The 27,520-nt window shown below is 46.2% G+C and overlaps 1 protein-coding gene across 4 annotated transcripts in view; it reads left to right on the top strand.

Annotated features, from left to right (window-relative positions):
- Positions 1-18,792: 18,792 nt before the first annotated feature.
- Positions 18,793-27,520, top strand: part of FZD6 (frizzled class receptor 6) — a 36,596-nt gene continuing 27,868 nt past the window's right edge. For 2 of the 4 annotated variants that reach the window (XM_045006222.1, XM_045006218.1), the window contains exons 1-2: positions 19,101-19,717; positions 20,155-20,546. In XM_045006222.1, the coding sequence (XP_044862157.1) occupies positions 20,367-20,546 (180 nt within the window). In that variant the 5' untranslated portion in view covers positions 19,101-19,717; positions 20,155-20,366. Of the gene's footprint in view, positions 18,894-19,100; positions 19,718-20,154; positions 20,547-27,520 lie in introns of those variants that run through there. The other 2 variants (XM_045006221.1, XM_045006220.1) reach the window with 2 other exon arrangements.

Here is a 27,520-nt window from a genome sequence, read left to right as displayed (position 1 = left end):
GAGAGAGACTTAGAACTGTTAACAGTGATCTGCACTCTCTCCTAGGCAACAGCATACATGGTCAGTAAACACATTTTCCAGATTCTAGTCTATAGCAGTAAAGTTGATATAAATCTTGGGAGTGCAGCAAAAGGTCAGCTGTTATGTGATTGCAGTTACCCTAGGGGTGTCTACTGTGTCTCAATTTTGTATTCTATAATGATCTCCAGAAGAACTGCACCGGAATCCCTACCCGAAAACATGGTTAGTATTCTGTATGCTGTTTCACTCTTGTCAAGGTCAGGGGTACCCTTCAAATGGTTCAGAAAAAGCAAATGCATTGTTTCAGTTTGTTGCTTGTTGGATATTAAAATTGTAAGACTCAGAGAACTTACGCTGTCATCACCATAAACAGGAAAAATAGCTGGAAAAACCACAACGGTAGAAAGTGACTTGCGGCTTGTAATAAGGTGGTTTACCCCCTAGGGTACGTTTACACAATGTTTTGGAGCTTGTAGGAGTGATCCTTCCAGCCCAGATCTACAGACTTGGCCTAGCATGCTCTAAAAGTAGCTGTGTAGACAGTGCTTTGAACTTGCGGCTCGGGCTGGGCCTCAAGCTCTGAAGCCTGGAGAGGGGGTGGGCTTCAGCCAGGGATCAAGATCCAGCACAAGCGTCAACTTCAAAGCACTGTCTATGCAGCTATTTTAGAGTGCTATGCTAGCCCAAGTGTGTCTGCCCGCCCTCCATTTGGGAGACTCACTGCTGCAGGCTCCAAAACACTGTGTAGACATATCTTTAAGGGCTATGACAACTCTAGTTACTAAGGAGGCATATCGGAACAGGGATCACCTGATTCCCCTATAAAGGGCAGCAAGATGCTGTGGAGGGTGGAAAAGGTTACATTGCTCAGGTCAACAATGCAAGCTGTAGAGAGACTGCAGGGAGTAAGAAAGGCTCCTGCTTGAAGCCCTGAGACCAGGGGAGCAGGGGCGGCTCTACAAATTTGGCCACCCCAAGCAGTCATGCCCGGGAGGCGCCCCTGAGCCGCGGGAGCATCGGACCTCCCGCGGGCATGACTGCGGAGGGTCCGCTGGTCGCGCGGCTCGGCTGGACCTCCCGCAGCTGCGGGCGGTTCGCTGGTCCAGCGGCTCCGGTTGAGCTGCCGCAGTCATGCCTGCGGGAGGTCCACTGGAGCCGCCGGCCAAGCGTCCCCTCCGCAGTTATGCCTGCGGCAGGTCCGCTGCTCCCGGGGCTCCGGTGGACCTCCCGCAGGCATGACTGCGGCAGGTCCGCCGGTCCAGCCTGCCGCCCCCCCGGGAAAGGGCCACCCCAGGCGGATGCTTGCCCCGCTGGGCTCTGGAGCCGGCCCTGCAGGGGAGTTTGAGCCTGTGCCTATCTTAAGGCTGGTGGGAAGACTTTTGTGTTTATTATTGAACTTCAGGTTCATACACCAGACCCTAAGGAGGGCTGCTGGCACAGGATTCATGAAAACCTGTGTGGAGTTTATTTTAGAAGCATCTTGAAGCGGGAGACAGAGGCAGGCTACTTGCCGAGTGACTTCAGGCCACAAGGGGGCATGCAAGTGATGGCCTGCCTGCTCATATTGATCTATAGGTCCAACCAGATGGATATCATCTTTTTTTGCTGAGTTCTGAGAGTCATTGTTAGCACAGCAAATATCTTAACTATGCATGATTTATTATTTTTTTCAAAGATGAGACTATTATGCAATGCAAACCAAAAATCTTGTACTTTGATGTTGTATCCTTCCTTTTACTTCCCTGCTTGCAGTATAATGAATTAATGTTATTGTATTGGGACAGAAAGAGTGGAGAGATACAAGATCCTGATAGAGCTGCCTTTTGTATGTCAGGTACTCTGCTGTGTTCTTTGTTAAGTTCTCTGAACTTGAGAGATCACTGCTGTATTGTTATATCTGCTGTAACTTGAGAGATCACTGCAGGGCTGCATTGTTATATCTGATGTCAAAACAAATTATTATTATTATTTGTATTACCATAGCACGTAGGAGCCCTGGTCATAGACCAAGACCCCATTGTGCACAGATGTTGTACAAACACAGAACAAAGAGATGGTCCCTATCCATTAACTCTGTCTGTGTTCAATGTTATCAATATCCTGGAACTTTGCTGTGGATACTGATTTAGTCTGATTAGTTTAAAATGCTGATTAGTTACTTTAGAAATTCCTTAAGGCCTGCCAAGCTGCGAAACAGAACCAAGAATCTCTGTCAGGTCCTGAGCTTTGAAATGGTGTATCCCTGGTATTTTGATGTTTTGACAAACATACTATTTAAGAAAAGTGTCAGCTTAAAAATATGGTGAGTGAAATCTGCACAAAGACAGTCTTGCTCAGCAATAAGGTACTAAAAAATAAATAAGGGAAAGTGGAATCACCTGTTCACACATAATAATGGGAGATACAATTTAACCCAAAGTTAATGGATCAACATGGCGAAGAGAACTGTGTACAGATGTACTCCATTAACTCCAGTTTTGTTCTCTCTTTTCTTGCCCTTTATCTGTACCCTGTACTGTCATAATATACAGTCATTCTGTTAGTCTATAAGGTGCCACAGGACTCTTTGTCGCTGTCATAATATAATGTTAATGATTGTTTGGTTTGTGTACCTTAGGCACTGTCCATTGGGAATGCACTCATCATACTATATGGGGTACGTTGGGCTTTAGACTCCAAGTTGCAGCCTGGGCTGCAACGTAAACTCTGTTATTTTTAGCACGCTAACTCAAGTCCCTCTAGTGCAGGGGTCGGCAACCTCTCGCATGTGGCTCACCAGGGTAAGCACCCTGGCAGGCTGGGCCAGTTTGTTTACCTGCCGCGTTGGCAGGTTCAACCGATTGCGGCTCCCACTGGCCGTGGTTCGCCACTCCAGGCCAATGGGAGTGGCAGGAAGCTGCAGCCAGCACATCCCTCAGCCCATGCCGCTTCCCGCAGTCCCCATTGGCCTGGAGCAGCGAACCGCAGCCAGTGGTAGCCACGATCGGCCTCACCCACAGACACTGCAGGTAAACAAACTGGCCTGGCCTGCTAGGGTACTTACCCTGGCGAGCCGCATGCAGAAGGTTGCCAACCCCTGCTCTAGTGGAAGTCTGTTTACCTGGATTTGGAGGCTCACTCCCAGCTGCAGTGTGTAGAGTGACATACCCTGAGAGACTGCAGTTCTCCTCGGGTTCTGGAGAATTCAGGTGAAACACATACATTTTGAGGTCACACTACGGAAGTTGAGAAATCATCCCTGTGAGATGATTAGAAGGGATTGTGTCTGTCTGTGTGCCCTAAAGTATAAACGTGTGTGTGTTCTACTGAAACCTTGCACTGTAAAATGTATAACAGCAACAAAGTGGGGAAGTCTGTATAAGGAACACCAATAGATTTGCCACCTAATAGTTTTGTTGAAGAAGTTATTCAAAAGTATTCCAAATACTGCTTACCAATGTGTATGTACTTAATGTTTGTTCACTAAAGCCTGGGCTACCCTAGCGGGGGGGTTCGAACTAAGTTACGCAACTTCAGCTATGCTATTCGCGTATCTGAAGTCAAAGTCGAAATCATGGCGGGGAGTCGATTGGCGCGGCTCCTCCGTTGACACCGCTTACTCCTCCTGCTGAGGTGGAGTATGGGCGTCGATTAGCGGATCGATTTATCACGTCCAGATGAGATGCGATAAATCGATCCCCGTTACATAGAACACTACCCACCGATCCGGCGGGTAGTATAGACGTACCCTAAGAAATTGTATGATACTCTCTCTCTCAGAGGCTGACTAGCAGCTATTATTAACACTTAATAAAAAGTCCTTAAAATGCAGAACTGCAATGTGCTTCAGCACGATGCATAGGTGCCAACTCTTTGGGTGCTCTGGGGCTGGAGCACCCACCATCAGCTAGCTCCTCCTTCCTCCCCCACCCCACTGTCTTACTTTGTTGTTCTTTCTCCTCTTCAGCCTTCTGGCCCGCTCCCTGCCCCCTTGCTGCTGCACGTGGCGTGTGTGTGCTTGTTCTCTCCCCACCTGTGTGTGTGTGCACGCACACATGCACACCCAGCTGTGGCTATGGTCAGGGGCGGCTCTACATTTTTGGCCGCCCCAAGCAGTCATGCGCGGGAGGCGCCCCGGAGCCGCGGGAGCAGCGGACCTCCCGCGGGCATGACTGCAGAGGGACCGCTGGTCCCGCGTGGCTCGGCTGGACCTCCCGCGGCTGCGGACAGTTCGTGGGTCCGGCGGCTCCGCTTGAGCTGCCGCAGTCATGCCTGCGGGAGGTCCAGCCGAGCCGCGGGACGAGCGCCCCCTCCGCAGTCATGCCTGCGGCAGGTCCAGTCGTCCCGGGGCTCCGGTGGACCTCCCGCAGGCATGACTGCGGCAGGTCCGCCGGCCCAGCCTGCCGCCCCCCCCGGCCGCAGGGGACGCCCCCTAGATTTTGCCGCCCTAGGCACCAGCTTGTTTTGCTGGTGCCTAGAGCCGCCCCTGGCTATGGTATTCTCCTCCCTGTGCATGCACAGAGTGAGGCAGGACGAGTAATCAGCAGTGTGAGTGGGAATCTGGGGAATTAAAAAAACCAACCTGCAACTCTCCGCAGTCATGCCTGCGGCAGGTCCAGTCGTCCCGGGGCTCCGGTGGACCTCCCGCAGGCATGACTGCGGCAGGTCCGCCGGCCCAGCCTGCCGCCCCCCCCGGCCGCAGGGGACGCCCCCTAGATTTTGCCGCCCTAGGCACCAGCTTGTTTTGCTGGTGCCTAGAGCCGCCCCTGGCTATGGTATCCTCCTCCCTGTGCATGCACAGAGTGAGGCAGGACGAGTAATCAGCAGTGTGAGTGGGAATCTGGGGAATTAAAAAAAAAAGATGGGGGGAGCAGAACCAACCTGCAACTCTAAACTGTTTAAAGTGGCTAAAGAAAAAAACCAAGCCTGATTCCAGGGGCACCACTTCAGATTTTGGGAGGGGGAGGAGGGGAACGGGGACTTTAACCATGATTCCAAAGGCTAGTTGGGCACCTGAAAATGTTTTTGGTTTTTGGTAGATAATAACTTAGACACAGTGCACCTGTCAGATAATAATGTCTAATTCCTATATAAAGAAAGAAAATTAAATTAATATTAGACCCACTCAGCTCTAATACTTGTTCTGACATCTTGTGTCAGTTCTCTTAAGGGACACTGGTTAGGTTAAAAAAATTAATGTATATTCTTACTTCGTTACTAACTCTTGACTACAACAATTGAAACAATTGTAGAAAAAACCTACATTACTTTCTATTACTTTTTTGCAGTTCATCAAGCTTGGAATAGATCATTAAACTTTTGGAAACATCCTATTAGGGCCTCGTGAGTTTATACTGCCCCTGCCTGGGGCTCTATGGGTGTTATCCCACTGCAAATAATAGACTAGAACATGACTTTAAATAGGAGTGAAACTGACACTTTCAAGTCACTTCCATAGTATTGCCAACCCCAAATGTTCAAAAAAATCAAGAATCAGGTTCACCAAAAATCATGAGGCTGGCTTTAAAATAATGAGATTATGTAAAAATCATAGATTTGGTGTTCTTTTTATTTACATTCTGCTTTTTGAGCCTTTAAGGTGCACTGGGGTCACATTTTGAAGCTTTCTCCACAGCCACAAGGGCTAGAAACTTAATTTTTCTTTAAGAATAAAGGCTGAAATCTTCACATATCCCTTGACTCCAGGAGCTGGAGCTTTAAAGAAAACAATAATTATCATGACACTCATGACAAGATCATGAGAGTTGGCAACACTGCACTTCTATTTAAAGGCTAGTTACTTTTCAGAGGGCTCTTAAACACAACACTACAGCAACTGAGTTGCAGTTTTCACAGGAGAATATTTTAAACACCAAGAAAATTCAACATTTTAAAGTTGGGGAAAAAATGAGACTTCTGAGGTATATCAGGGCCACTGCAGGCAGAAAAGGAAAATAAACAGGCACAGGAGGTCTGGGCAGCTCTTCCTCTTGAAAGAAAGTTGGAGGGTCAAATCTTCTAGTCCTTAATCAAGTAAAACTTCTATTGCCATCAGTGCCTCTGCTCATAGATGTAAACATCACAGTAAACATGCAATTATAGTTATTGACCAAACATGTTCACTTCATACTTAAATATCTGAGCCATCTTATCCCAAGTTACTCATCTTATATGCATTGGTTCACGGATTACATTTTCTGGCATATTCTGAACACAGATCATGCCCAGTGAATAACACAGGTCACGACAATAATGGTGACTTTATGTTCTCTGTGGATGCAATTTCTGTTCTTTGTTCTGGAATTGGCCTGAATACAGCTGAAACCCTAAAAATTTGATGTATAATCATCTGATACTTATACCACACTCTTTCATTCCTTCTTTCCAGAACAAAAAATGACAAACAAAATGGGTTTCAATTAAAATCTAAAATTGCCCAGCAGGCATGGCTGTACAAGTCAGCCTGGGGCAGAACCTGCCACCTGTTGGCAGTTAAGTGCTCTCCTCTCATCTGACTCTCATTCTCTTTCTTCATCCTACCTGATCTCTCTGCTGCTTTTGATACTGTCAACCATTACATTGTTCCCCATGATCTGGGACCATGTGCTGGAGTCTCAGAACTGACTGTCTTGGTTTTGCTCCCATCCATTAGAGGCCTCTTTTTTGCAGCATGCAGCAGAGAGAAAGGCTAGCCCACTGGATAGGGAGCTAGCCCTGAGAGATCAAGGTTCTACTCTCCCCACCCTCCATGGACTTCCTGTATGTTCCTGAGGTCAGAGTTTCAAAGGTTTTTAGGCACTCAAAGATGTAGCTAGGCATCTAGTGGGGTTTAGAAAGCACCTAACTTTCTAGGCGCTTTTGAATATCCCATTAGGTGCCTAAATGCTTTTGAAAATCTGGCTGTTAGACTCTCTGTGCCTCGGTGCCCCATCTGTACAGTGAGGTTAACAGCACTGCTCTACCTCACCAAGGGGCTGTGATATGAGGTGCCCAAATACTACAGTGATGAGGTCACATAAATACCAGCGGTAGAGTGGGAACTTCTCTACACCATGAAAACCAACAAGGAGTCCAGTGGCACCTTAAAGACTAACAGATTTATTTGGGCATAAGCTTCTGTGGGCTAGAACCCACTTCATCAGATGCATGAAGTGAAAAATACAGAAGCAGGTAGAAATACATGAAAGGATGGGGGTTGCTTTACCAAGTGTGAGGTCAGTCTAACGAGATAAATCAATTAACAGCAGGATACCAAAGGAGGAAAAATAACTTTTGAAGTGGTAAGAGGGTGGCCCATTACAGATAGTTGACAAGAAGGTGTGAGTAACAGTAGGGAGAAATTAGTATCGGGGAAATTAAGTTTAGGTTTCGTAATGACCCAACCACCCCCAGTCTTTATTCAGGCCTAATCTGAAGGTATCTAGTTTGCAAATTAATTCCAGTTCTGTAGCTTCACGTTGGAATCTGTTTTTGAAGGTTTTTTGTTGAAGAATTGCCACTTTGAGGTCTGTTACTGAGTAACCAGAGAGACTGAAGTGTTCTCCTACTGGTTTTTGAATGTTATGATTCCTGATGTCAGATTTGTGTCCATTTATTCTTTTGCATAGAGACTGTCCAGTTTGGCCAATGTACATGGCAGAGGGGCATTGCTGGCACATGATGGCCTATATCACATTGGTAAATGTACAGGTGAATGAGCCCCAGATGGTGTGGCTGATGTGGTTAGGTCCTATTCAGCAAAGCACTTAAGCACATTAAATTTAAGTACATACTTAAGGTCTTTACAGAAAAAAGATGAGTTTACTCACACGCTTAGCTTAGCTTAAAATAGCTAGAACCCAAACCTCTTAGATCATGATTCTGAGAATCTTGACTCTGTTAATAGTTTTCTAAATGATTAGGTTTTGGTGAAATTAAATATAATAACCTGACAGAACAATGGTTTATGGTCTGGTCTTTCTGGTAGACGATTATGCTATATGAAACACAAGAATCCTGGATAAAAAAAAAACTACATGTTCTTGCCTTAGACCATGAAAAGGGTTAATTATGTATAAAAATTCACCTGAGAAGGAAATGAGGGAAGCCATTACAAGTATATATAAGTACAGTATGTGTATAAGCAAAAACAATGAGGAGTACTTGTGGCACCTTAGAGACAAGTACTTCTCATTGTTTTTGCTGATACAGACTAACATGGCTACCATTCTGATATGTGTATAAGTACACTAAAAAAAGGCGATTTTAAATTACTCCAACAATTGCCATTGAAAGCTTTACTAAGGGCTAGATCCTGCAAATGGATCTTCACAAGTGAACCACTGTGTCCACCTGGAGCCCCATTGATTTCAGTGGGGCTCTGCATGGGTTTAATGAATTTCAGGATCAGGGCCTAAATTGGGGTGCTTCACTACAATATTGAGAGGTGTTAAATGATTGAAACAATTGGCCAGTTAAATACTGAAGACACTATAAATAATGGAAATAGTGATGACATGAGCACAAAAAGAAAAGGGCATGACACTGCAGAAAGTAGGTGTGATGTTGCACTCCATAAGATTTTATGAAAATATGCTAATAGACTCATAGACTCATAGACTTAAAGTCAGAAGGGACCATTATGGTCATCTAGTCTGACCTCCTGCACAATGCAGGCCACATAATCTCACCCACCCACTCCTGGAACAAACCCCTAACCTATGTCTGAGTTATTGAAGTCCTCAAAGAGTGGTATAAAGACCTCAAGGTGCAGAGAATCCTCCAGCAAGTGACTTGTGCCCCATGCTGCAGAGGAAGGCGAAAAACCTCCAGGGCCTCTGCCAATCTTCCCTGGAGGAAAATTCCTTCCCGACTCCAAATATGGTGATCAGTTAAACCCTGAGCATGTGGGCAAGACTCACCAGCCAGCACCCAGGAAAGAATTTGCTGTAGTAACTCAGATCCCACCCCATCTAACATCCCATCACAGACCATTGGGCATATTTACCTGCTAATATGAGTGTGAATATAATGTAACTGGAATATGCTTCATGCAAAAGGTCACTTGTAAGATATCATTACAAAGCTTATAATCTACTGAGTGTGGTCATCCTATTTGTACAAATGTATCATTCCTGTATATAAAGCTAGAAATATGAAATATAACTCTGAGGTCTTATGTTAATTATGCAAAGTGTGGGCCATTAATGGTGTTTTGGAATCTTGATGGCTCCTATCAACTAGGACAATTGACTGTAAATGGCTCTGTTTACTTGCAAGCCTTCCTGTGAGTCAGGCCAGGAAGAATGAAGGCGTAGCAGGTTTCACAGGACATGTGACCATTTCACCTGGTACTGGAATCCATCTTAAATCTGGTGCTTTTCCATATAGAAGGAGGATTGGGGACCCAGAGAGATAAAAGATTCCCACCTTGTGCCAAAGCTATATAAAGGTGTGGAACAGAACAAAGGAGGCTGCAGTCATGAGAAATCACCTAGCTACCACCTGAGCTGGAACAAGGACTGTACCAGGGGAAAGGATTGGACCCAGACTAGAAAGGAGTCTAGTCTGTGAAAGAAGCTTATTGGAACATCTCTGAGGGTGAGATTTACCTGTATTCAGTCTCTTAAATGTATTAGGCCTAGACTTGCATGTTCTGTTTTATTTTGCTTGGTAACTTACTTTGTTCTGTCTGTTATTACTTGGAACCACTTAAATCCTACTTTTTATACTTAATAAAATCACTTTTGCTTATTAATTAACCCAGAGTAAGCAATTCATACCTGGGGAAGCAAACAGCTGTGCATATTTCTCTATCAGTGTTATAGAGGGCAGACAATTTATGAGTTTACCCTGTATAAGCTTTATACAGAGTAAAACAGATTTATTTGGGGTTTGGATCCCACTGGGAGTTGGGTGTCTGGGTGCTAGAGACAGGAGCACTTCTTAAGCTGTTTTCAGTTAAGTCTGCAGCTTTGGGGGACGTGGTTCAGACCTGGGTCTGTGTTTGCAGCAGTCAAGCGTGTCTGGATCAAAAAGACAGGGTTCTGAAGTCCCAACCTTGCAGGGAAAACAGGCTCAGAGGTAGTCTCAGCAGATCAGGGTGCAGTCCCAAGGGGGTTTCTGTAATCGAACTCATCACAGAAGGGTTATAGCAATTTTACAACATCTAAATGTAGCAGTGCCGACTCACTGCCGCAGCGTCTCCTGCTGGTCGTGCTGGGAATTGACTCTTTTGGACCACCAGGGCGCCTTTTACTAGCAGTGTCTCATTCACCCTTATTTTCACTTCCTCCATTGTCTTGAGCATCTGGACCCATGTCATTCCCAGACTACGGTGTCCTCTTCAGGACATGGCCCTCTGGCTCTGCCCCAGCCCGCTGTCTCCCCGCTTTTGAGAGACAAGCGGTCCTCAGTCCTTCCACTTGCCTCAGCAGCCAACTGCAGTCTCTAGTCTAGCCTCTGGCTTTAGGGCCAAATTGCAGTCTGGATTTAGGCTACTCTCCTCATTGGCAAGTAGGGGTAAAGGGGGGAGGGGGCAGGCCCGCCCACTCCCTGGGTCCTGGCCCAGGAACCCTATAGCTGGCATATTACTTACTGCCCATCCTCCTATTCCTGCTGCCTACTTTCCCTGGGCCACTTCCCCTGTAGCTCTAGCACCTTCCCTGCCCTGGCTTCAGGGCCTCAGCCTGGCCATGGTCAGCCAAGAGCTCCCCGATTGCTCCACTACCCTTCCTTCCCCCTTGCCCTCCAGAGAGAGACTGCCTTTTGCTCTCCAAGGCTGCCTTACCCTTCTGCTTGTGTGGGGCAGCCGCCCCACCACACTAACTCATTCACACATTCCCAAGAAGCAACACTAGGACATCAGTCCTAATATACAAAAAGTATTATAAATATTAGTCAGAAATAATTTATTAAAAATTATATAGACATTTCTAGATATACTTTTGATAGTGACGTGAAGAATATGCTTCCTTATTCATACTGACTAAGTTATGTATCACTACATATAAATACTATAGTGTAGCCAGTGATGGCAGAGATGCTTAATGATGATGAACAACTTGCCTAACATTTTCCAATATAAGACCGTTTTCAGTTGTTTAGAACTTTACCAAACATTTTGGCTGAATTTTTCCATTCCTCAGGCTGAAAAAAAGATCAGGTGTTTTAGAGAATGAAAGTACGGGAAAATACGTCATTTTATCCATGTTAAAAAAAATATGTACATCTGTTTCATTGAGAAGCTCTAGCACCTCCATTCTTTGGAGAAGATACTTGACATTTGGCCAGGGGACACTCTAATGTCAGGGATGTGCCTGCATTGGTTCCCATGAAAATCTACCCACATTCAGTCAAGGTATAAGCATCTGAAAACTGGAGTTTGCATATTCTCAGAAGAGGCCAGTTAGAGTTTCGCAGCTAAATTCTCCTAAGATTCCAATGGCACTGAGTATGCTTCATCCCCACACAGCTCCTCTGTGCTGGCCAGACTGAGCATGTGCTATGCCCATAAAATGATTGAGCATCCTCCATCATGGGGTGACAGGGGCTGAGCAAGACCTGCAATTGTTTCTCCTGGCAGCCAGGCATCAGAAAAGAGAGCAGAGAGACTCTCTCCCCACTGACCCCACTGCTGGAGCCCAGGCAGCAGGAGACTGTTGAAATCCAGGAGGAGAAGGATGCACCCTTCCTGGAATGCAAAGGGGTAAGGATCTTGGGGGGGCAGGGAAGAGAAGATTGGGATAAGAGCTGGTAGGGGAGAAGAATTGGGACAGAGACAAGGCAAAGAGGACAGGAATAGAAGAGCACAGAGGTGGATGGGTCTGCAAACATTAGGCACACTCCTTGCTAGAACCTGGAATTGAACGCAGGATTGTTCGATCTTTACATTTGTGACCGGAGGCCCAGGGGGAGCCAGCTGACATCACTCAATTAGGGTGAACAGCGAAGAATAGGGCAGACAATCCCCAAAGATGGTGGATATTTTAATACTTAGATTTACCAAGTCAGCACTAAACAGCTTGTGTTATACCTTACTGGTTACTCAGAAGTCCAAAACACAGTTCCCTTAAAGTAACCCAGCTTCAGCCTTCACCCAGATACCCAAGTCAAGAATGATGATTACTGAAAATCTTATTCATCATATAAAAGAAAAGATTCTCCCAGGTTAATGAATATTTCAGATCTTACCCAAATATATGCTTAGTCAGTCATTAACTAAACTAACATTTATTTTAAAAAAAGGGAGAGAGAATATGGTTAAAAGATCAATATACATACAGACATGAGTCAATCTTGGGATACAGATTCATAGCAGAGATGGTAAGCTTTGTAGTTGCAAAGAGTTCTTTTAGAATTTAGTCCATAGGTTATAGTCCAGTGTTTATCTTCAGGGTGGTCCGGTCAGAACTGGGATCTCAGTCCTGAAGCCTTAGGTTTCCCCTGCATGAAACCTCAAGCAGATCTGAGATGACAGGATCAGGACCCAAGAATCTTTTATACAATTTCAAGCCTTTTTTGACAAGTTGGAGTCACTTGGCTTACAATAGGTTATCAGGTCGACTTTGAAGTAGGTCCATCACCAGTATTTAGCTACACGAATTAACATAAGGCAATTGCCTGTTTTTCCACAATTCGTAGATATACATTTTGAAAAGAGATGAATACAGCCACATCCTTGTTTATAGTTCATTTAAATGTTATGATGTTCTTTTGATCTCTGAATTAACAGAATACAGCATAGACAGGGACTGTTGATTACATTGTTAACCACTACAAATATATATGTTAAATATACAAAACCACAAACATTATCTCCCCATATATCTTTAAGGGTTGAATTTGAGTAATTTATCCTGCAGGATGTTTAACTTTCCTCTGTCATCTATAGAATCCACTATCAAACTTGAATCTCAGATGTCTCTAGTGGCTGGTCCACTGAGGATAACAACCTATTACTGTTGTCAGTTATTCTGTTAGCTCAAATGGCAAAGGTGTGTGCTGTTAAACCTAAATATTCCAATCCTGCTAATGGATATCAGTTTGGCTGCACATGATGGAATTTGTTTTAGTTTGATTTAAAAAAACAAACACCGTAGGATATTACACACAGAAAAGTTACATTAAAAGAATGTTAGTTACAAAGCCAAGCACTAAAGGTTAGGCCAGGTCTACACTATCAACATATATCAGTATAAATACATCACTTAGGAGTGTGAAAAATCCACTTTCCTGAGTGACACAGTTATACCAACTTAACCCCACTGTAGACAGTGTTGTCTTCTCTGGTCGACATAGCTACTGCCTCTCATGGAGGTGGATTATCTATGTCAATGGGAGAAATGTCTTCACTGAAGCGCTCCAGCGGTGCAACTGCACTGATGCAGCTGCACCGCTCCAGCATTTTAAGTGTAGACCTGCCCTCAGGAAATGCCAAATTAAGGTTGCACAGAATTTGGTCCCTTTGTGCATATGCATTATGATAATCATTAATTTCATGATTACATACTCTCTTTTTTCTACAGGAGCCCTGCCTCTTTCAGTGTACAGAATGGACAGTGCTCAGGAAATGAGTCAGGGTTGTATAGGGAATGAGACTGTTGTTTGTAGGGCCCTAGCCTCATTTGTTTCAGAACTTGAAAGGTGTGTAGTGGAGAAGCAGGAGACTGCAGGAAGGGAAGTAATGGTCTCATGCTTTAGACACTTGAAAGTAAACTTTGAGAACTGGACTCTGTCCCTGCCTTTGCCAGAGTTCCTCTGTGATACTGGGAAAATCACTTAACTCACTGAACTTTTCATGGGTGGCCACTAACTGTAACACATTTCTATGTTCAACTTGGCACACCTGGGCTTGATTTACAGAAGTGTTGTGTGCTCACAGCTGCAACTTAATTCAATGGGATAAGAACAGCCATACTGGGTCAGACCAAAGGTCTATCTAGCCCAGTATCCTGTCTTCTGAGAGTGGCCAATGCCAGGTGCCCCAGAAGGAATGAACAGAACAGGTATCAGATTACAGAACAGAGGCTAGGGACACCATCCCTGCCCAGTCTGGCTAGTAGCCACTGATGGACCTATCCTCCATGAATTTATCTAGTTCTTTTTTTAACCCTGTTATAGTCTTGGCCTTCACAGCATCCTCTAGCAAAGAGTTCCACAAGTTGACTATGTGTTGTGTGAAGCTGTACTCCTTTAGTTTGTTTTAAATCTGCTGCCTATTAATTTCATTTGGTGACCCCTAGTTCTTATGTTATGAGGAGTAAATAACGCTTCCTTATTTACTTTCTCCACACCGGTCATGATTTTATAGACCTCTATCATATCCTCACTTAGTCGTCTCTTTTCCAAACTGAAAAATCCCAATCTTATTAATCTCTCCTAATATGGAAGCTGTTTCATACCCCTAATCATTTTTGTTGTCTTTTTCTGAACTTTTTCCAATTCCAATATATCTTTTTTGAGATGGGGTGACTACATCTGCACACAGTATTCTGCAATATCTGCTCTGAATGTATAAATGTTAAATATTCTGAAAAATCAGGACATAGGCATCTTAAATTAGGTGCCATCCATCCCATGCAATGAATTGAGGAAAGGATCCTCTGGAAAATACAGTATGTGATCATGTAATTAAAACCTGTATCATAATGCATATGCACAAGGGTCTGGACAGGCAATCTTAATTTTGTCTCTTACTATTCCTGAGTGCTTGATTTTGCAAATTTAATGTTCTTTTAAGAAGTTTTTGGATGATGTAATTATACTCACATACCTTTAATGATTTTTGTTCTGACCATGGCAGACACTAAAATATGTTACAAACTCCCTGCACCAATTAACTTTTAAAGGAGTAACAAATAATCCAATATATACTTTATTTCAAAAGCTATTATCAAAAACAACTACCACCCTTCTCATATTCCCATATAAAGCAATATATCACTACTCCCTCTGTTGTTAAGTTCTGAGTGTTGCACATTTATGCCTCGATGCTTCAAACACTTATGCACATGCTTAACTTTACTACACTTATTGTAGTAAAGCATACACATTTTTTCAGGACTGAGGCTTTAAAATTGTTCCTTGGCCGTGTTAATGGACCAGATACACAAGGATTTAGGAGCATAACTCCCCACTTTTGGCACTTAAGGCCAAAATTTAGGCACTTCGCTTAGCTGCCACCTAACCCTGTAGGCACTAAACTCACTCAGTACCTAAATTTTGCTGTGAGAGTCTCTTAGTTTCTGACTCAACTCCTCACTCTAGGGCCAGCGTCCACGTGCCTATCTTATACCATATGCCCCGTGGGCTCCTCAAGCAGAAGAAGACAGGTGCCCCTCCCGTGGTTAGCACACTCTCCTGAGAAGTTGGAGGACCATGTTCAAACCCCTTCTCCCCATCATGAGAATTGAATCCAGGTGTCTCACATACCAGGTGAGTGCTGTAATCACTGGGCTAAAAGTTATAAGGGCGGCACCACTCCTTTCTCCTCCAGCATTTCTTAAGAAAAGTAGCTGAGGTGACTAACTCCAAGAGAGGGTTCGTGGTTGTGGATCCCAAGCAGAGAGGTGTCTCCCTCCACCCTAAGTTCCCTGTAAGCTGTGCAGCTGCCTATTTAGTGCTGCGCAAGCACACAGGAAACCCAACTGGGACCTGCTGTGGCCAGGGCCGGTGCAACCATTTAGGTGACCTCGGTGGTCGCCTAGGGCGCTAGGATTTGGGGGGGGGGGCATTTTCTTTGGCAGTGACCGCGGCGGCCGGATCTTCGACTGCCCTGGTCGCTGCCGGCATTTAGGCGGAGGGAGCTGGGGCAGGGGAGCACGGGGAGGGCCGCCTGCAGCAAGTAAGGGGCAGGGTGTGGCACGCAGGGGAACTCCCCGCCCCAGCTCACCCCTGCCCCGCCTCCTCCCCGAGCACACCGTGGCTGCTTCACTTCTCCCACCTTCCAGGCTTGCGGCGCCTAAGCTGAAGTGCCTACGCTAAGCGGGAGAAGTGAAGCAGCGACGGCGTGCTCGGGGAGGAGGCGGAGCAGGGGTGAGCTGCTTCACTTCTCCCACCTCTCAGGCTTGCGGCGCCAATCAGCTTAGGCGCCGCAAGCCTGGGAGGCGGGAGAGGTGAAGCAGCGACAGCATGCTCAGGGTGGTGGCGGAGCAGGGGTGAGCTGGGGCAGGGGGCGTGGGGAGCTGCTGTGGGGGGGCGCCTCAGGGCAGAGGTGGGGAGCTGCCGTGGGGGGGCACCTCAGGGCAGAGGGAGGGAGCTACTGCAATGGGGGCGCCTCAGGGCAGGGGCTCGGGGAGGGCGCAAGGTGGAAATTTCTCCAAGGGTGCGAAACATCCTTGCACCGGCCCTGGCTGTGGCCAGGGGAGGGGCACCCGGCCCCAACCTAGCCCAGCCTCCAACCTGTAATGACCGGGGCAGCCCCCTAGCCCAAACTATACTGTGGCCCAGACCTGCCACAGCTGGGGCACCCCTATGCTGGGTGGCCCGGCCCCGACCCTGGGTGGTCTGCCTCAACCCCAGCCATGGCTGGGGTGGCCTGGGTCCAGCCCAGCCTGAATCCGGGCGGCCCAAACTGGACCCAGCTAGGGCAGCGTGGTGTGGCCCAGACCCAGATGCAGCTGGAGCAGCGGCGCCTGGACCTAGTCTGGGACCATGGCATGGCCTGTACCCAGCCATGGCCGGGGAGGCCCAGCCCAAACCCGGGCAGCCCAGCCTGGACCCAGCTGTGGTGGTCCGCCTGAACCTGTCATGGGGTGCCTCCCCCTGAACCCAGCCCCAGCCCAGACCTGTCGCAGCCAGGCACCCCTCCCTGAACCCAGCCCATCCCAGAGCTGCCGCAGCAGAGGCACCTATCCCCCCCAGCCCAGGTGCTGCTGTGGGGAGAGAGAGCTGGGGGGGATAGGCGCCTGTAGCACTGTAGTCCCAGAGCACCCTCCTGCACCCCAAGTTCCTTATCCCTTGGCCCACCCCAGAGCCCGCACCTCCAGCTGGAGTCCTCCCCCACCCCATACCCTAACCTTCTGCCCCAGCCCTGAGCCCCCTCCCATACTCCGAACCCCTCAGCCCAACCCTCACCACATGAATTTTGTTATGTGCACCATATTGGTGCACATAACAAAATTGATTCTGCACATGGGTGTGAAAAATTAGAGGGAACAGTGCCCTCCACCTGCATTTAGGCACCTAAATCCCAGAGAGGGGTATGGTTTAGGACACACACTTCATTGCCATCTGCTATTAGTTAGCTTAGGTAGCTCACTGCCTAGCATGCTGGCTTTTGTGAATCTCATTCTCAGGTGCCTATCTCTTTCCATGTATTGGGAGCCTAGGTGCCTAACTCAGGCTTTGTTCATTTCAGTGATTTTCTGAATGTCTAAGTCCCTTTGTGGATCTAGGCCAATATCTAAGGCCCTGATCCTGCAAAGACTTATGCACATGCTTAACTTTATGTGCTGAGAGTAGACTCATGCACTGGAATGGAACTACTCATGGTGAATAAAGTTAAACATGTGCATAAGACTTTGCAGGACTGGAGTCTAATTCAGCTTTAAAATTGTATACATGGTCTTTCATATTTTAAGTTGTTTGGGGCAGGGACACACTTCTCTAAAATTTCATTGCATATACTGTTCCAGGACAAGAGATGTACATGCAGTATGTGATCAAATTATTCTTTTTTCCATTTTCATATAGGCATGAAAAACCTTCTGAGGGAGAGAACACTTTGCAGTTAGGAAATTTCCTGTATTCATGCGACACTTACAAATTATTTTACATGTGTTCAGTGCAGTATCCTGAACTGACTCACAAAAGACTGACATGACATGAGCACCTAGGGTGACCAGACAGCAAGTATGAAAAATCAGGACGGGATGGGGGGTAATAGGTGCCTATATAAGACAAAACCCCAAATACCAGACCTGTCCCTATAAAATCGGGACATTTGGTCACCCTATGAGCACCTTTCCTTTTTCTCAGTTATCTAGGGTGACCAGGTGTCCTGATTTTATAGGGACAGTCCCAATTTTGGAGTATTTTTCTTATATAGACTCCTATTACCCCCCAGCCCCTGTCCCGATTTTTCACAATTGCTGTCTGGTCACCCTACAGTTATCAGCATCACACTCCACTTTGTAATGATCTTCTTTCAGGCCCCTCTATTTGATGTCTCAATGCACTTTCGGTATGCAAACGAAGCAAGCTTCACAAGACATTTGTAAGGTATTTTTATCCCCATTTTACAAATGCAACAAGTGGTTACGTGATTTGCTCAAAGCCATGCAACAGATCAGTGGCACGCGAGGAAATGGAACCCGGGAGTCCTGATTTCCAGTATTCGGGTTTATCGCCATGAGAAAGTTGCACTGGTATAATTTAGTGGGCAATTAAACCAGATTGTTGACATTGATTGTTAAAGCAGATTGTTGACATTCTTAGTTCAGTGAAAGCCTGGCTCATTTCTGGGTAGCCTAGGGGCAGGTTTAACTGAACTACAGGGCAGTAAGCCATCCTCACACCCAGTTGCAGTGTTCACATGGGCACTTGCACTGGTTCAACTAGTATAGATTTAAAATCCGATTTAAACCGTCCCTGTGCATCGCTGGTTCCCAGGCAGCCAGGCCCAGTACTGCCCCGCCATGGGGCTGGGCCGGCCTGGCGCTGACGGGCAGCGGCTCGCGACAGGCGGGCGGGCGGGCGGCGGGCCGCCTCGCGGCTGGCTGCGGGTGCCACGCGGAGGTGCGGCCACCGCCCCCTCACTCTCCTGCCCGCCGGCTTTCAAATATCGCGCGAGTCTGCGGCCAGGTGTTGAGACGCCACGTCCTGTTGGTGCTTCACAGGAATCGCAGCGGCCATTGGAGGGGGGAGGAGGAGCCGCCGCCGCCGCCGCCTTTCTCCCGCCCCGCGTGGCTGAGGTGAACAACGGGCTTCTGCGCCCTTAAGGGCTGAGCCGCCCCGCCCCGGCCCGCCGGTTGTTTCCCGGGGCGGGGGGAGCAGGGGGCTTCCGCCCGTACCGCGGCAGGGAGGGTGGCCCCGCCCCCGCAACGCTGCGTCACGCCTCGCGAGCGGTGGTGACGGGGTGGGGCCCGGGGGAGGCCGCCTGAGGGGCCTGGGGTCCCCGAACCGCTGGGGCTGGGGGCGGGGCTGTGTCCGTGCCGGCCGGGGCAGCCGGGAGCGGAGACACCGAGCTAGTTCCTCGGTCCCGCCCCAGGGGCCGCTTCCCAGGGAGGGGCCGGGAACCAAGCCCCGGCGCCGGGCGGAGGCCGCAGCTGTAGCTCCGGGGCAAGGCGGCGGCTGAGCTGGGCCGAAGCGAGCCCAGCGGGGGAGGGGAGTTACGCGCGGCTAGTCCCGGCGGGCCAGGCACGGGCGGAGCGGCGTGAGTGGGGAGCCCGCGCCGGGACGCCTGTCGGCTGAACGGCTGCCCGGCTGCTGGAGGTGGGGAAAGTCCGCCCTTGCCTGGGAAGCCCCTTGCCGGCCTAGAGCCATTGGACAGGTACCGGGTGTGATTGAAGCTTGATCTGCCGCCTGACCTCCCCACTCAGCTAACGGCCATGGCTGTCGACCTCAGATTCAGCAAACCGGACCCATTGTGAAAGATTTAAAAAACTCAGTGTTGACAAAGAAAGGGAGACAGACACTTTTTGTCAGGGATGAGCTAGCAGTTTGCTTTAGTCCTGCCAAAGCATAGGGGCTGGACTTGATGACTTCTTGAGGTCCCCCTTCCAGCCAGAGGTGGCAGGTTTGTAGAAATTTTGGTGGTGCACAGAACCTGCCCCCCACCTGCCTAAGCCTCTGGGAGGGAGTTTGGCTGGGAGGAGGAGGTCTGGGGTACAGGCCCTGGGAGGGACTTTGGGGGCAGCAGGCAGGGGAGAGACCAAGCCCCAAACATTGGTGGAGCTGGGCCCCCAGGCCCTGAATATTGCTGGATCCTAGGCACCACGGGGCCCATACAACTCCCCTGCTTCCAGCCTTACATTTCTGTGATTCAGTGGCATTACTCTTCATTTACACCAGTATCAAGTGAGAGGAGAGGGAGGCCTAGGAAAAGTTGTCTTTTCATTTTACAGATTTCTAGAAACCTGTTTTCTTTGCTGGAAAGTCTACTATTTAATGTCATTTACTGGCCTTTGTACAGATAATTACAGCTGCGGTGCTATGTCTTTTTTGTTTTTACAGTTCACAAATAAGGAGAAAAAGATTTTTCAAGGAATCAAGATTGTACAGAATGGGAAAGTCCCATGAGAAGCAAGGAGTTTGATCAGTTTTTCAGTGCTCTTCCTCCATGTTCTTCTGGAAGAAGAAAAGATGAAGATTGATTTCCTTATGAAAAAATAATCTCTGTAACCGCTGACCAAAACTATGTGTTAAAATCAGAAATCTTGACAAAAATGGGAATATTAGTGTTTTTTGTGATTTACAGTTTAATTTTAACCCTGATACAAGGGCACAGTCTGTTCACCTGTGAACCAATTACTGTTTCCAGGTGTACAGGAATGACATACAATATGACATTTTTTCCAAATATGATGGGACACTATGACCAGGATACTGCTGCTGTCCAAATTGAGGTGAGTTACCCCTCCCTGTTTTGTAATATTTGTTGCATTTGAGTAATGTAACTGGGAGCAATTGGAAAGGAATGATTTGTAAACAGATAAATCTTTCTGCCATCCTGTAATACTTAGAAGGGAAGGTAGGGAATGTAAAACAACTAACTGCCCACTTGAACACCTAGGAAGTGTTTCTCCACCCTGTTGCAGCCTCCTGGATGTGCAGATAGGGTGTATGACAGCTGTAGGCTGTCTTATGCAGACCCTTACAAGCCTCTGTGTGGAAGGTGTGCAAGGAGGGTGCCTGAGGAAGGATTGGGTATGCCAATAGGAGACAATAGCGCATACTACTGTGGTTATTCTGGGTCTCTCTGGGTTGCACAGCCAGGGTTGTCAGAACTTAGAGCAACTCCCTGAAATGCCTAAATTATGTCCAGTGGCAAGTAGAACCTTGATCAGTCCAGAATCCAAAGGCTATAAAAGTAGCCTTTCCCACCCCTCCCAAGAAGCTTTGTTGTGTGCTCTGCATCAAGGAAACCGAGCACATAGTCTCATCCTACTTCCCATTGTTTGTTTCCTGATGTTTCCTGACTGAACTTTTTAAAAAAACAAAAACAAAAAACTTGCATCTGTTTTGAGAGTTGATGAAAAGAAGCACTTCGTACACCCAAATAAATTGTTTCTGAAAACTTATAACACACTTAGTTTTTCTGGGAGCTTGCCATCTGCAGAAAAAAATTCAGTTGTGATAGTAGCAGGAAAGTTCTTGCTGAAAGACTTGTAGAACAAGTTTCAAACCTGTTTTAATAATGGCTTAACGGGAGGGAAAAACCCTCCTAATACAGGGCTTGAAATGCTTACCAGATGTACTTGCCAGAGGCTAATGCAAAAGATGGAGGTGGCAGAAGGGCACAAGGAAAAAATGAAGTGCTTTTATCAGGGGCTGAGGACCCAATAATGCATGCTACCAGCAGGTTGATTGAGGGATTGAGTAACTGAAGCAATAAGGTGGGAAGAAGAAGCTCTTTTGTTTTTCCAGTAAATTTGAGACCATGACCGTCCTCCAGCTTCTGGTCAGCTATGTTGAACCCTTTGGGCAGCAGTGGAACTGACAATCACGTCAGTTCCTTACTGGTGCTAGTCTCTGGAGCTTTTCTCCAGATGAAGACGCAATAATGGCTGCTGGAAGAAGGATAGAGCAGCAGAGTCCCAGTCCCTCAACAGTTTCCAGTAGTTCTGCATGGCAACACTGAAACTGACCAGAGTTTAAGGTTGATTCTGCTGCTGCTTGGAGACAGTTCTGTATAGTAGCAGAGACCTTGGAGTAGTGCATAAGTTAATACTTGAATGGTTATCTTTGCAACCATAAGAGGTAGAAACCAATTATTTTTAAATTAAAGCTTAAATTCTGCAGGAACTTGTCTTTGTCCCCACCACTACTTGCCATGAAAACGATCCTTATGCATAGCTATTTGGATTTTTCAAGACCCAGAAAGCAGGAATGTTTAAGGCACTGGACCTAAATTAAGGGTTTAGGGTCTGATTCAGGGTCTAATCCTGACTTTGCCACAGACTTGTGTGACCTTGGATAAGTTTGTGCATGGAGGGAACACGCTATATACAGCTGTTCCCAGCTTTGCGTGCAGAAGGGGGGTCTGGTCTCCCTTGTTGGCACCATTTTGTTTTCTTTCATTGCTTTTGGCTTGTGGAGGCCTCCACACAGGTCCCGCTTCAGAATAATGAATGGGGACTTGGCAGGCCAGTGGGGAGAAGTGAGGTGGTCCAAGGGTGCATATAATTCTCTCTCTGGCTTTATGAAAAATCTGTGGTACACATGATAGAGCCACAGGCTCTATTACCTTATCTATATAGCCCAGCTTGACTTTTCCATGGCCATCTACAGTGGGAGAGGAAGTTTCCTGTATAGCTTCACTGGAGCCAGGGAGGTGTGCTAGGGGGGCAAAGCTAGTGCTGAGGCACAGGGCCTCTGTACAGGTGGCTCTACCTTTCCCCTTTGTCTTATCCACTCCTTTGACAGGGTGATGTGGGGTGTATTCCACGGTGGTATTCTTTCTTTCTTCAGACCTTTCTCCCAAAAGAGATGATGTGAGGGTGCTCTGCCTTAGTTCACTATCTGAATGGGCATACCACTTCCCTACTTTGCAACAGAGTTGTATGGCTAAATTCATTAATATATGTGAGGAGTTTGTATGCTGTGACGGGTGACATAGCAAAGCCTATTAATAAATTGATACAGAATTGGGCCCAAAAAATCCCCCCCCTTTCTTAAATCACTAAGAAAACAGACTAAACTGTTCTTTTAAAAGTTTACAACTGAACATTGACTTAATAAAGTTTTGAAACTTCACTATGCAGAAGAAAATGCTGCTTTCCCTTTATTTTTTTTAGTAGTTTAACACAGTACTGCACTGTATTTGTGGTGGGGTTTTTTGTGTAACTGCTGCTGCCTGATTGTGTACTTTGGTTCCAAATGAGGTGTGTGATTGACTGATCAGTTCATAACACTGGTATTCGTAACTCTGAGGGGCTACTGTAAAGCTCATAATCCAAGAACAAATGCACAGTATTCTGTGGCTAGCATCACAAGTGATACCACTTTTCAGGTGGCCACCAGCAATAGGAACAATCTAGGAAAAAAGAATGAAGGCCGCACTTAGAGGATAGGGTACTCTATCCTGAGAAGCAGTGTCTCTGAAAAGAATGTAGCGGTCATGGTGGATAATCAGCTGAACGTGAGCTCCCAATGCAACTCTGTGGAAAAAATGCTAATGGGATTCTTGGATGTGTAAACAGGATAAGATCAGGGCGGTTATATTATCTCTGTCTGGTGCTTGTGCAACTGCTATTGGAATACTGTGATTACATCTGGTGTCCACTATTCAAGAGGGATGTTGGAAAAATTGTACAGGGTTTAGAGGAGGGCCTCAAGAATGGTTACAGGATTGGAAAACATGCCAGATAGAGTTCCTTGAATTTTTCAAGTATCAGAGGGGTAGCCGTGTTAGTCTGGATCTGTAAAAGCAGCAAAGAATCTTGTGGCACCTTATAGACTAACAGATGTTTTGCAGCATAAGGCATCCAACAAAGTGGGTATTCACCCACGAAAGCTCATGCTGCAAAATGTCTGTTAGTCTATAAGGTGCCACAGGATTCTTTGCTGCTTGAATTTTTCACTATTTGTTTATATTAACAAAGGGAATGTTAAGGGGTGACTTGATCACAAGTTATAAATGCCTTTGTGAGGATCAGAAATTTGATAATGGGTTTTCTATCTAGCAGACAAAGGTGTAACAAGATCCAGTGGTTGAAGGCTGAAAGTTGAAGCTAGACAAATTCAGACTAGAAATAAGGTAAATTTTTAACAGTGAGAATAATCAGTGGAACAGCTTACCTAGGACTGTTGTGGATTCTCAGTCACTGGTAATTTTAAAATCAAGATTGGGTGCTTTTCTGAAAGAGAGGCTCTAGTTCAAACACAAATTAATTCAGGGAAGTCCTCTGGCCTGTGTTATTCAGGAGGTCAGGCTAGCGCATAATAGCCTTACAGTCTAAGAATAGGAAGCCCAGAAATATCAATTGTAATTATTTTTCAAAAAACATTGATTTTATTTTTCATTTTTCCTTCCGGACTTTCGGATTGTTGGACTTCTCTCAGGCTATTTTGGTCTTATATTTCTTAGTTTAGGTCTGTTGAAACAAATGAAGTTGTTTCAGCTCAGACTCAGTAGAGAAAACAATGTCACCATCTTACAAAAATAATATTCTATGCTGTGCAGAGCTTTAGAGCTGTGCTCTGGCTCCGCTCCAGCTCCAGGCAAAAACCTGCAGCTCCACTGCTCCGCACGCCAACTCCAGGCTCTGCTCCAAAGCCCTGATGCTGTGGTGGTATAGCTATGTTGTTCTCAGGATATTAGAGAAGCAAAGCAGGTGAGGTAATGGACTGACTTCTGTTGGTGAGAGAGACAAGCTTTCTAGCTTACACAGAGCTCCTTTTCACGTCTGGGAATTGTATTTAGGTGTGACTCTGAATACAGCATGGAACAAAAAAGGCTCCAGAGGCGATCTCAGCAATTATAGGCTAGTAAGGCTAATGTCGGTACTGAACAAACTAGTTGAAACTATAATAAAGAACAAAATTGTCAGAGACATAGATAAATGTCATTTTTGGGGAAGAGTCAATGTGGCTTTTGTGAAGGGAAATCATGCCTCACGCATCTAATAGAATTATTTGAGGGGGGTCAACAAGAATGTCCACATGGATGATCCAGTGGATATAGTGTACTTAGATTTTTCAGAAAGGTCCCCCACCAAAGGCTCTTAAGCAAAGTAAGCTGTCATGGAATAAGAGGGAAGGGAAGGTCCTCTCCTGGATCAGTAACTGGTTAAGACATAGGAAATAAAGTAGTAAATGGTCAGTTTTCAGAATGCAGAGTGATAAATAGTTGTGGCCCACAAGGGTCTCTGCTGGGACCAGTACTGTTCAATGTACTCATAAATGATCTGGAAAAAGGGGTAAACAGTGAGGTAGCAAGATCTGCAGATGACACAAAACTACTCATGATAGTTACATCCACTGCAGACCACAAAGAGTTTAAAAAAAAAAAAATCACAAAACCGGGTGAGCGGGCAACAAAGTGGCAGATGAAATTCAATGTTGATGAATGCAAAGTAATGGGCATATAAAATTATGGGGTCTGAATTAGCTGTTACCACTCAAGAAAGATCTTGGAGTCAATGTGGATAGTTCTCTGAAAACATCCCCTCAATGTGCAGTGGCAGTCAAAGAAGCTAACAGTGTTGGGAATCATTAAGAAAGGGGTACATAATAAGTAAGGCTAGGATTTAGTCACGGGTATTTTTAGTAAAAGTCATGGACAGGTCATGGGTAATAAACACACATTCACATCCCAGGGTCTGTCTATGACTTTTACTAAAAATACCTGTGATTAAATCTTTGGGGGGGGGGTGCTGAGGGATTGTTGGGGGGCACTGGGAGGCGGGGGGGGCTGCTGCTGGGAGGTTGTTGGGAGGGGCAAAGGGGCATTGCTGTGGGTTGTGTGTGGAGGAGGAGGAGTGGTGCTGGGGGCCAGCAGCTCCCCAGGCTGGCCAGGAACTGGTGTCGGGGGCCAGCAGTACCAGCGGCTGCCCCGGCTGGAGCAGTAGCTGGTGTGGCTGTCCTGGGGGCCATCGAGCAGCTGGCCCTGGAGCCATCTGCTAGGGTAGTCCTGGGGTCAGCCACATTGGCCCCTGCAGAAGTCAGAGGTTGTGGAAAGTCACAGAATCCATGACTTCTGTGACCTCCGTGACAGACGCAGAGTCTTATAATATTAAGACAGAAATCATCATATTGCCTCTCTAAATTCATGGTACACCCACACCTTGAATACTGCGTGCAGATCTGGTCACCCCCTCTCAAAAAAAATATATTGGAATTAGAAAAGGGCAACAAAAATGATTAGGGTGTGGAACAGCTTCTATATGAGGAAAGATTAATAAGACTGGGACTTTTCAGCTTGGAAAAGAGATGACTAAGGGGGGATATGCTAGAGGTCTATAAAATCATGACTGGTGTGGAGAAAGGAAATAAGGAATTGTTAGTTACTCCTCATAACACAAGAACCAGAGGTCACCAAATGAAATTAATGGGCAGCAGGTTTAAAACAAACAAAAGAAAGGACTTCACACAATGCACAATCAGCCTGTGGAACTCTTTGCCACAGGATGTTGTAAAGGCCAAGACACTAACAGGGTTTGAAAAAGAACTAGATAAATGCTTGGAGGATAGGTTCATCAATCGCTATTAGCCAGGATGGGCAGCAATGATGTCCCTAGTTCCTGTTTGTGAGAAGCTGGGAATGGGTGACAGGTTGGATCACTTGATTACTTGTTCTGTTCATTCCCACTGATGTATCTAGCATTGGCTACTGTTGGAAGACAGGATACTGGGCTAGATGGCTCTTTTGGTCTGACTTAGTATGGCCGTTCTGATGACTTGTCAACAACAGGGAAAGTGTCCATCATAGCTATAGCAGACTATATTATTCAGCCAGAATAAACTATTATAAAGATGGAATAAACTACTCTACTACAGCTATGATGGTCAATTTCCCTGTGTAGACAAGCCCTAAATCTTTAGTTTTCCCAGGTCACCTGATTACTGGCAATAGCCTGCACAATTTTTCTGCCTTCATAGTATGTGCATCCTTAAGATATCTATAAATTTTATTTCTAGTCTTTACTTTTTGGTAAATTGAGATATATGTAAATTGATCCTTCCTGCTAATCCATCACTTTTGTTTTTCTTCTTTGAACTCTCTTCAGTTTGTCAATGTCTATGTGCTGATAGTCTGACATTGGGAACATTACTTTTAGAGAGACAAGGTCGGTGAGGTAATATCTTTTGTTGGACTAACTTCTGTTGGTGGGAGAGACAAGCTTTCCATCTTACACAGAGCTGTTCTTCAGGTGTGGGAAATGTACTTAGTGCCACAGCTAAATAAAAGATAGAACAGATGGTTTAGAACAAATAAACACATTTCAAAGGACCATTCAGGGTGGAGTGGCCTGCTTCCCTCCTATGATTTGAAAGGATTTAAAGGGAGGAGGGGGGAGCTGGGAAGGAGGGTTAAGTGGGTTGTAGATTGTTGTAATAAGCAATAAATCCAGTGTGTCAGTCCATGATTTTTAGTATAGAGCACAGTTATAAATTTAAGCTCCTAGGCTCATCTTTCAAAAGTGTTGTGCAGGTTTTCTTTGAGGAGGAGACCAGAGGTCAGATATAGAGTGGTGGCTTTGTGAAAAATGTTCACCCAAGGGTGATCTGGTGTTTTAACAAAAGACAAGCTTAAATTAATAACTGCTAGATACTGAAAATCATCAACAATAGATGTTCTGGATTTATTGCTTACTATAGCAATCTGTACAACACACTTACTTCTCCACCCCCACCCCCAGCTTTTCCCCTTCTCCTT

Source organism: Mauremys mutica, chromosome 2 (assembly GCF_020497125.1).
Source record: "Mauremys mutica isolate MM-2020 ecotype Southern chromosome 2, ASM2049712v1, whole genome shotgun sequence".
Taxonomy (NCBI): Eukaryota; Metazoa; Chordata; order Testudines; family Geoemydidae; genus Mauremys; species Mauremys mutica.
Note: the sequence above shows the minus strand (reverse complement) of the source record. Positions and strands in the feature narration are given on the sequence as shown.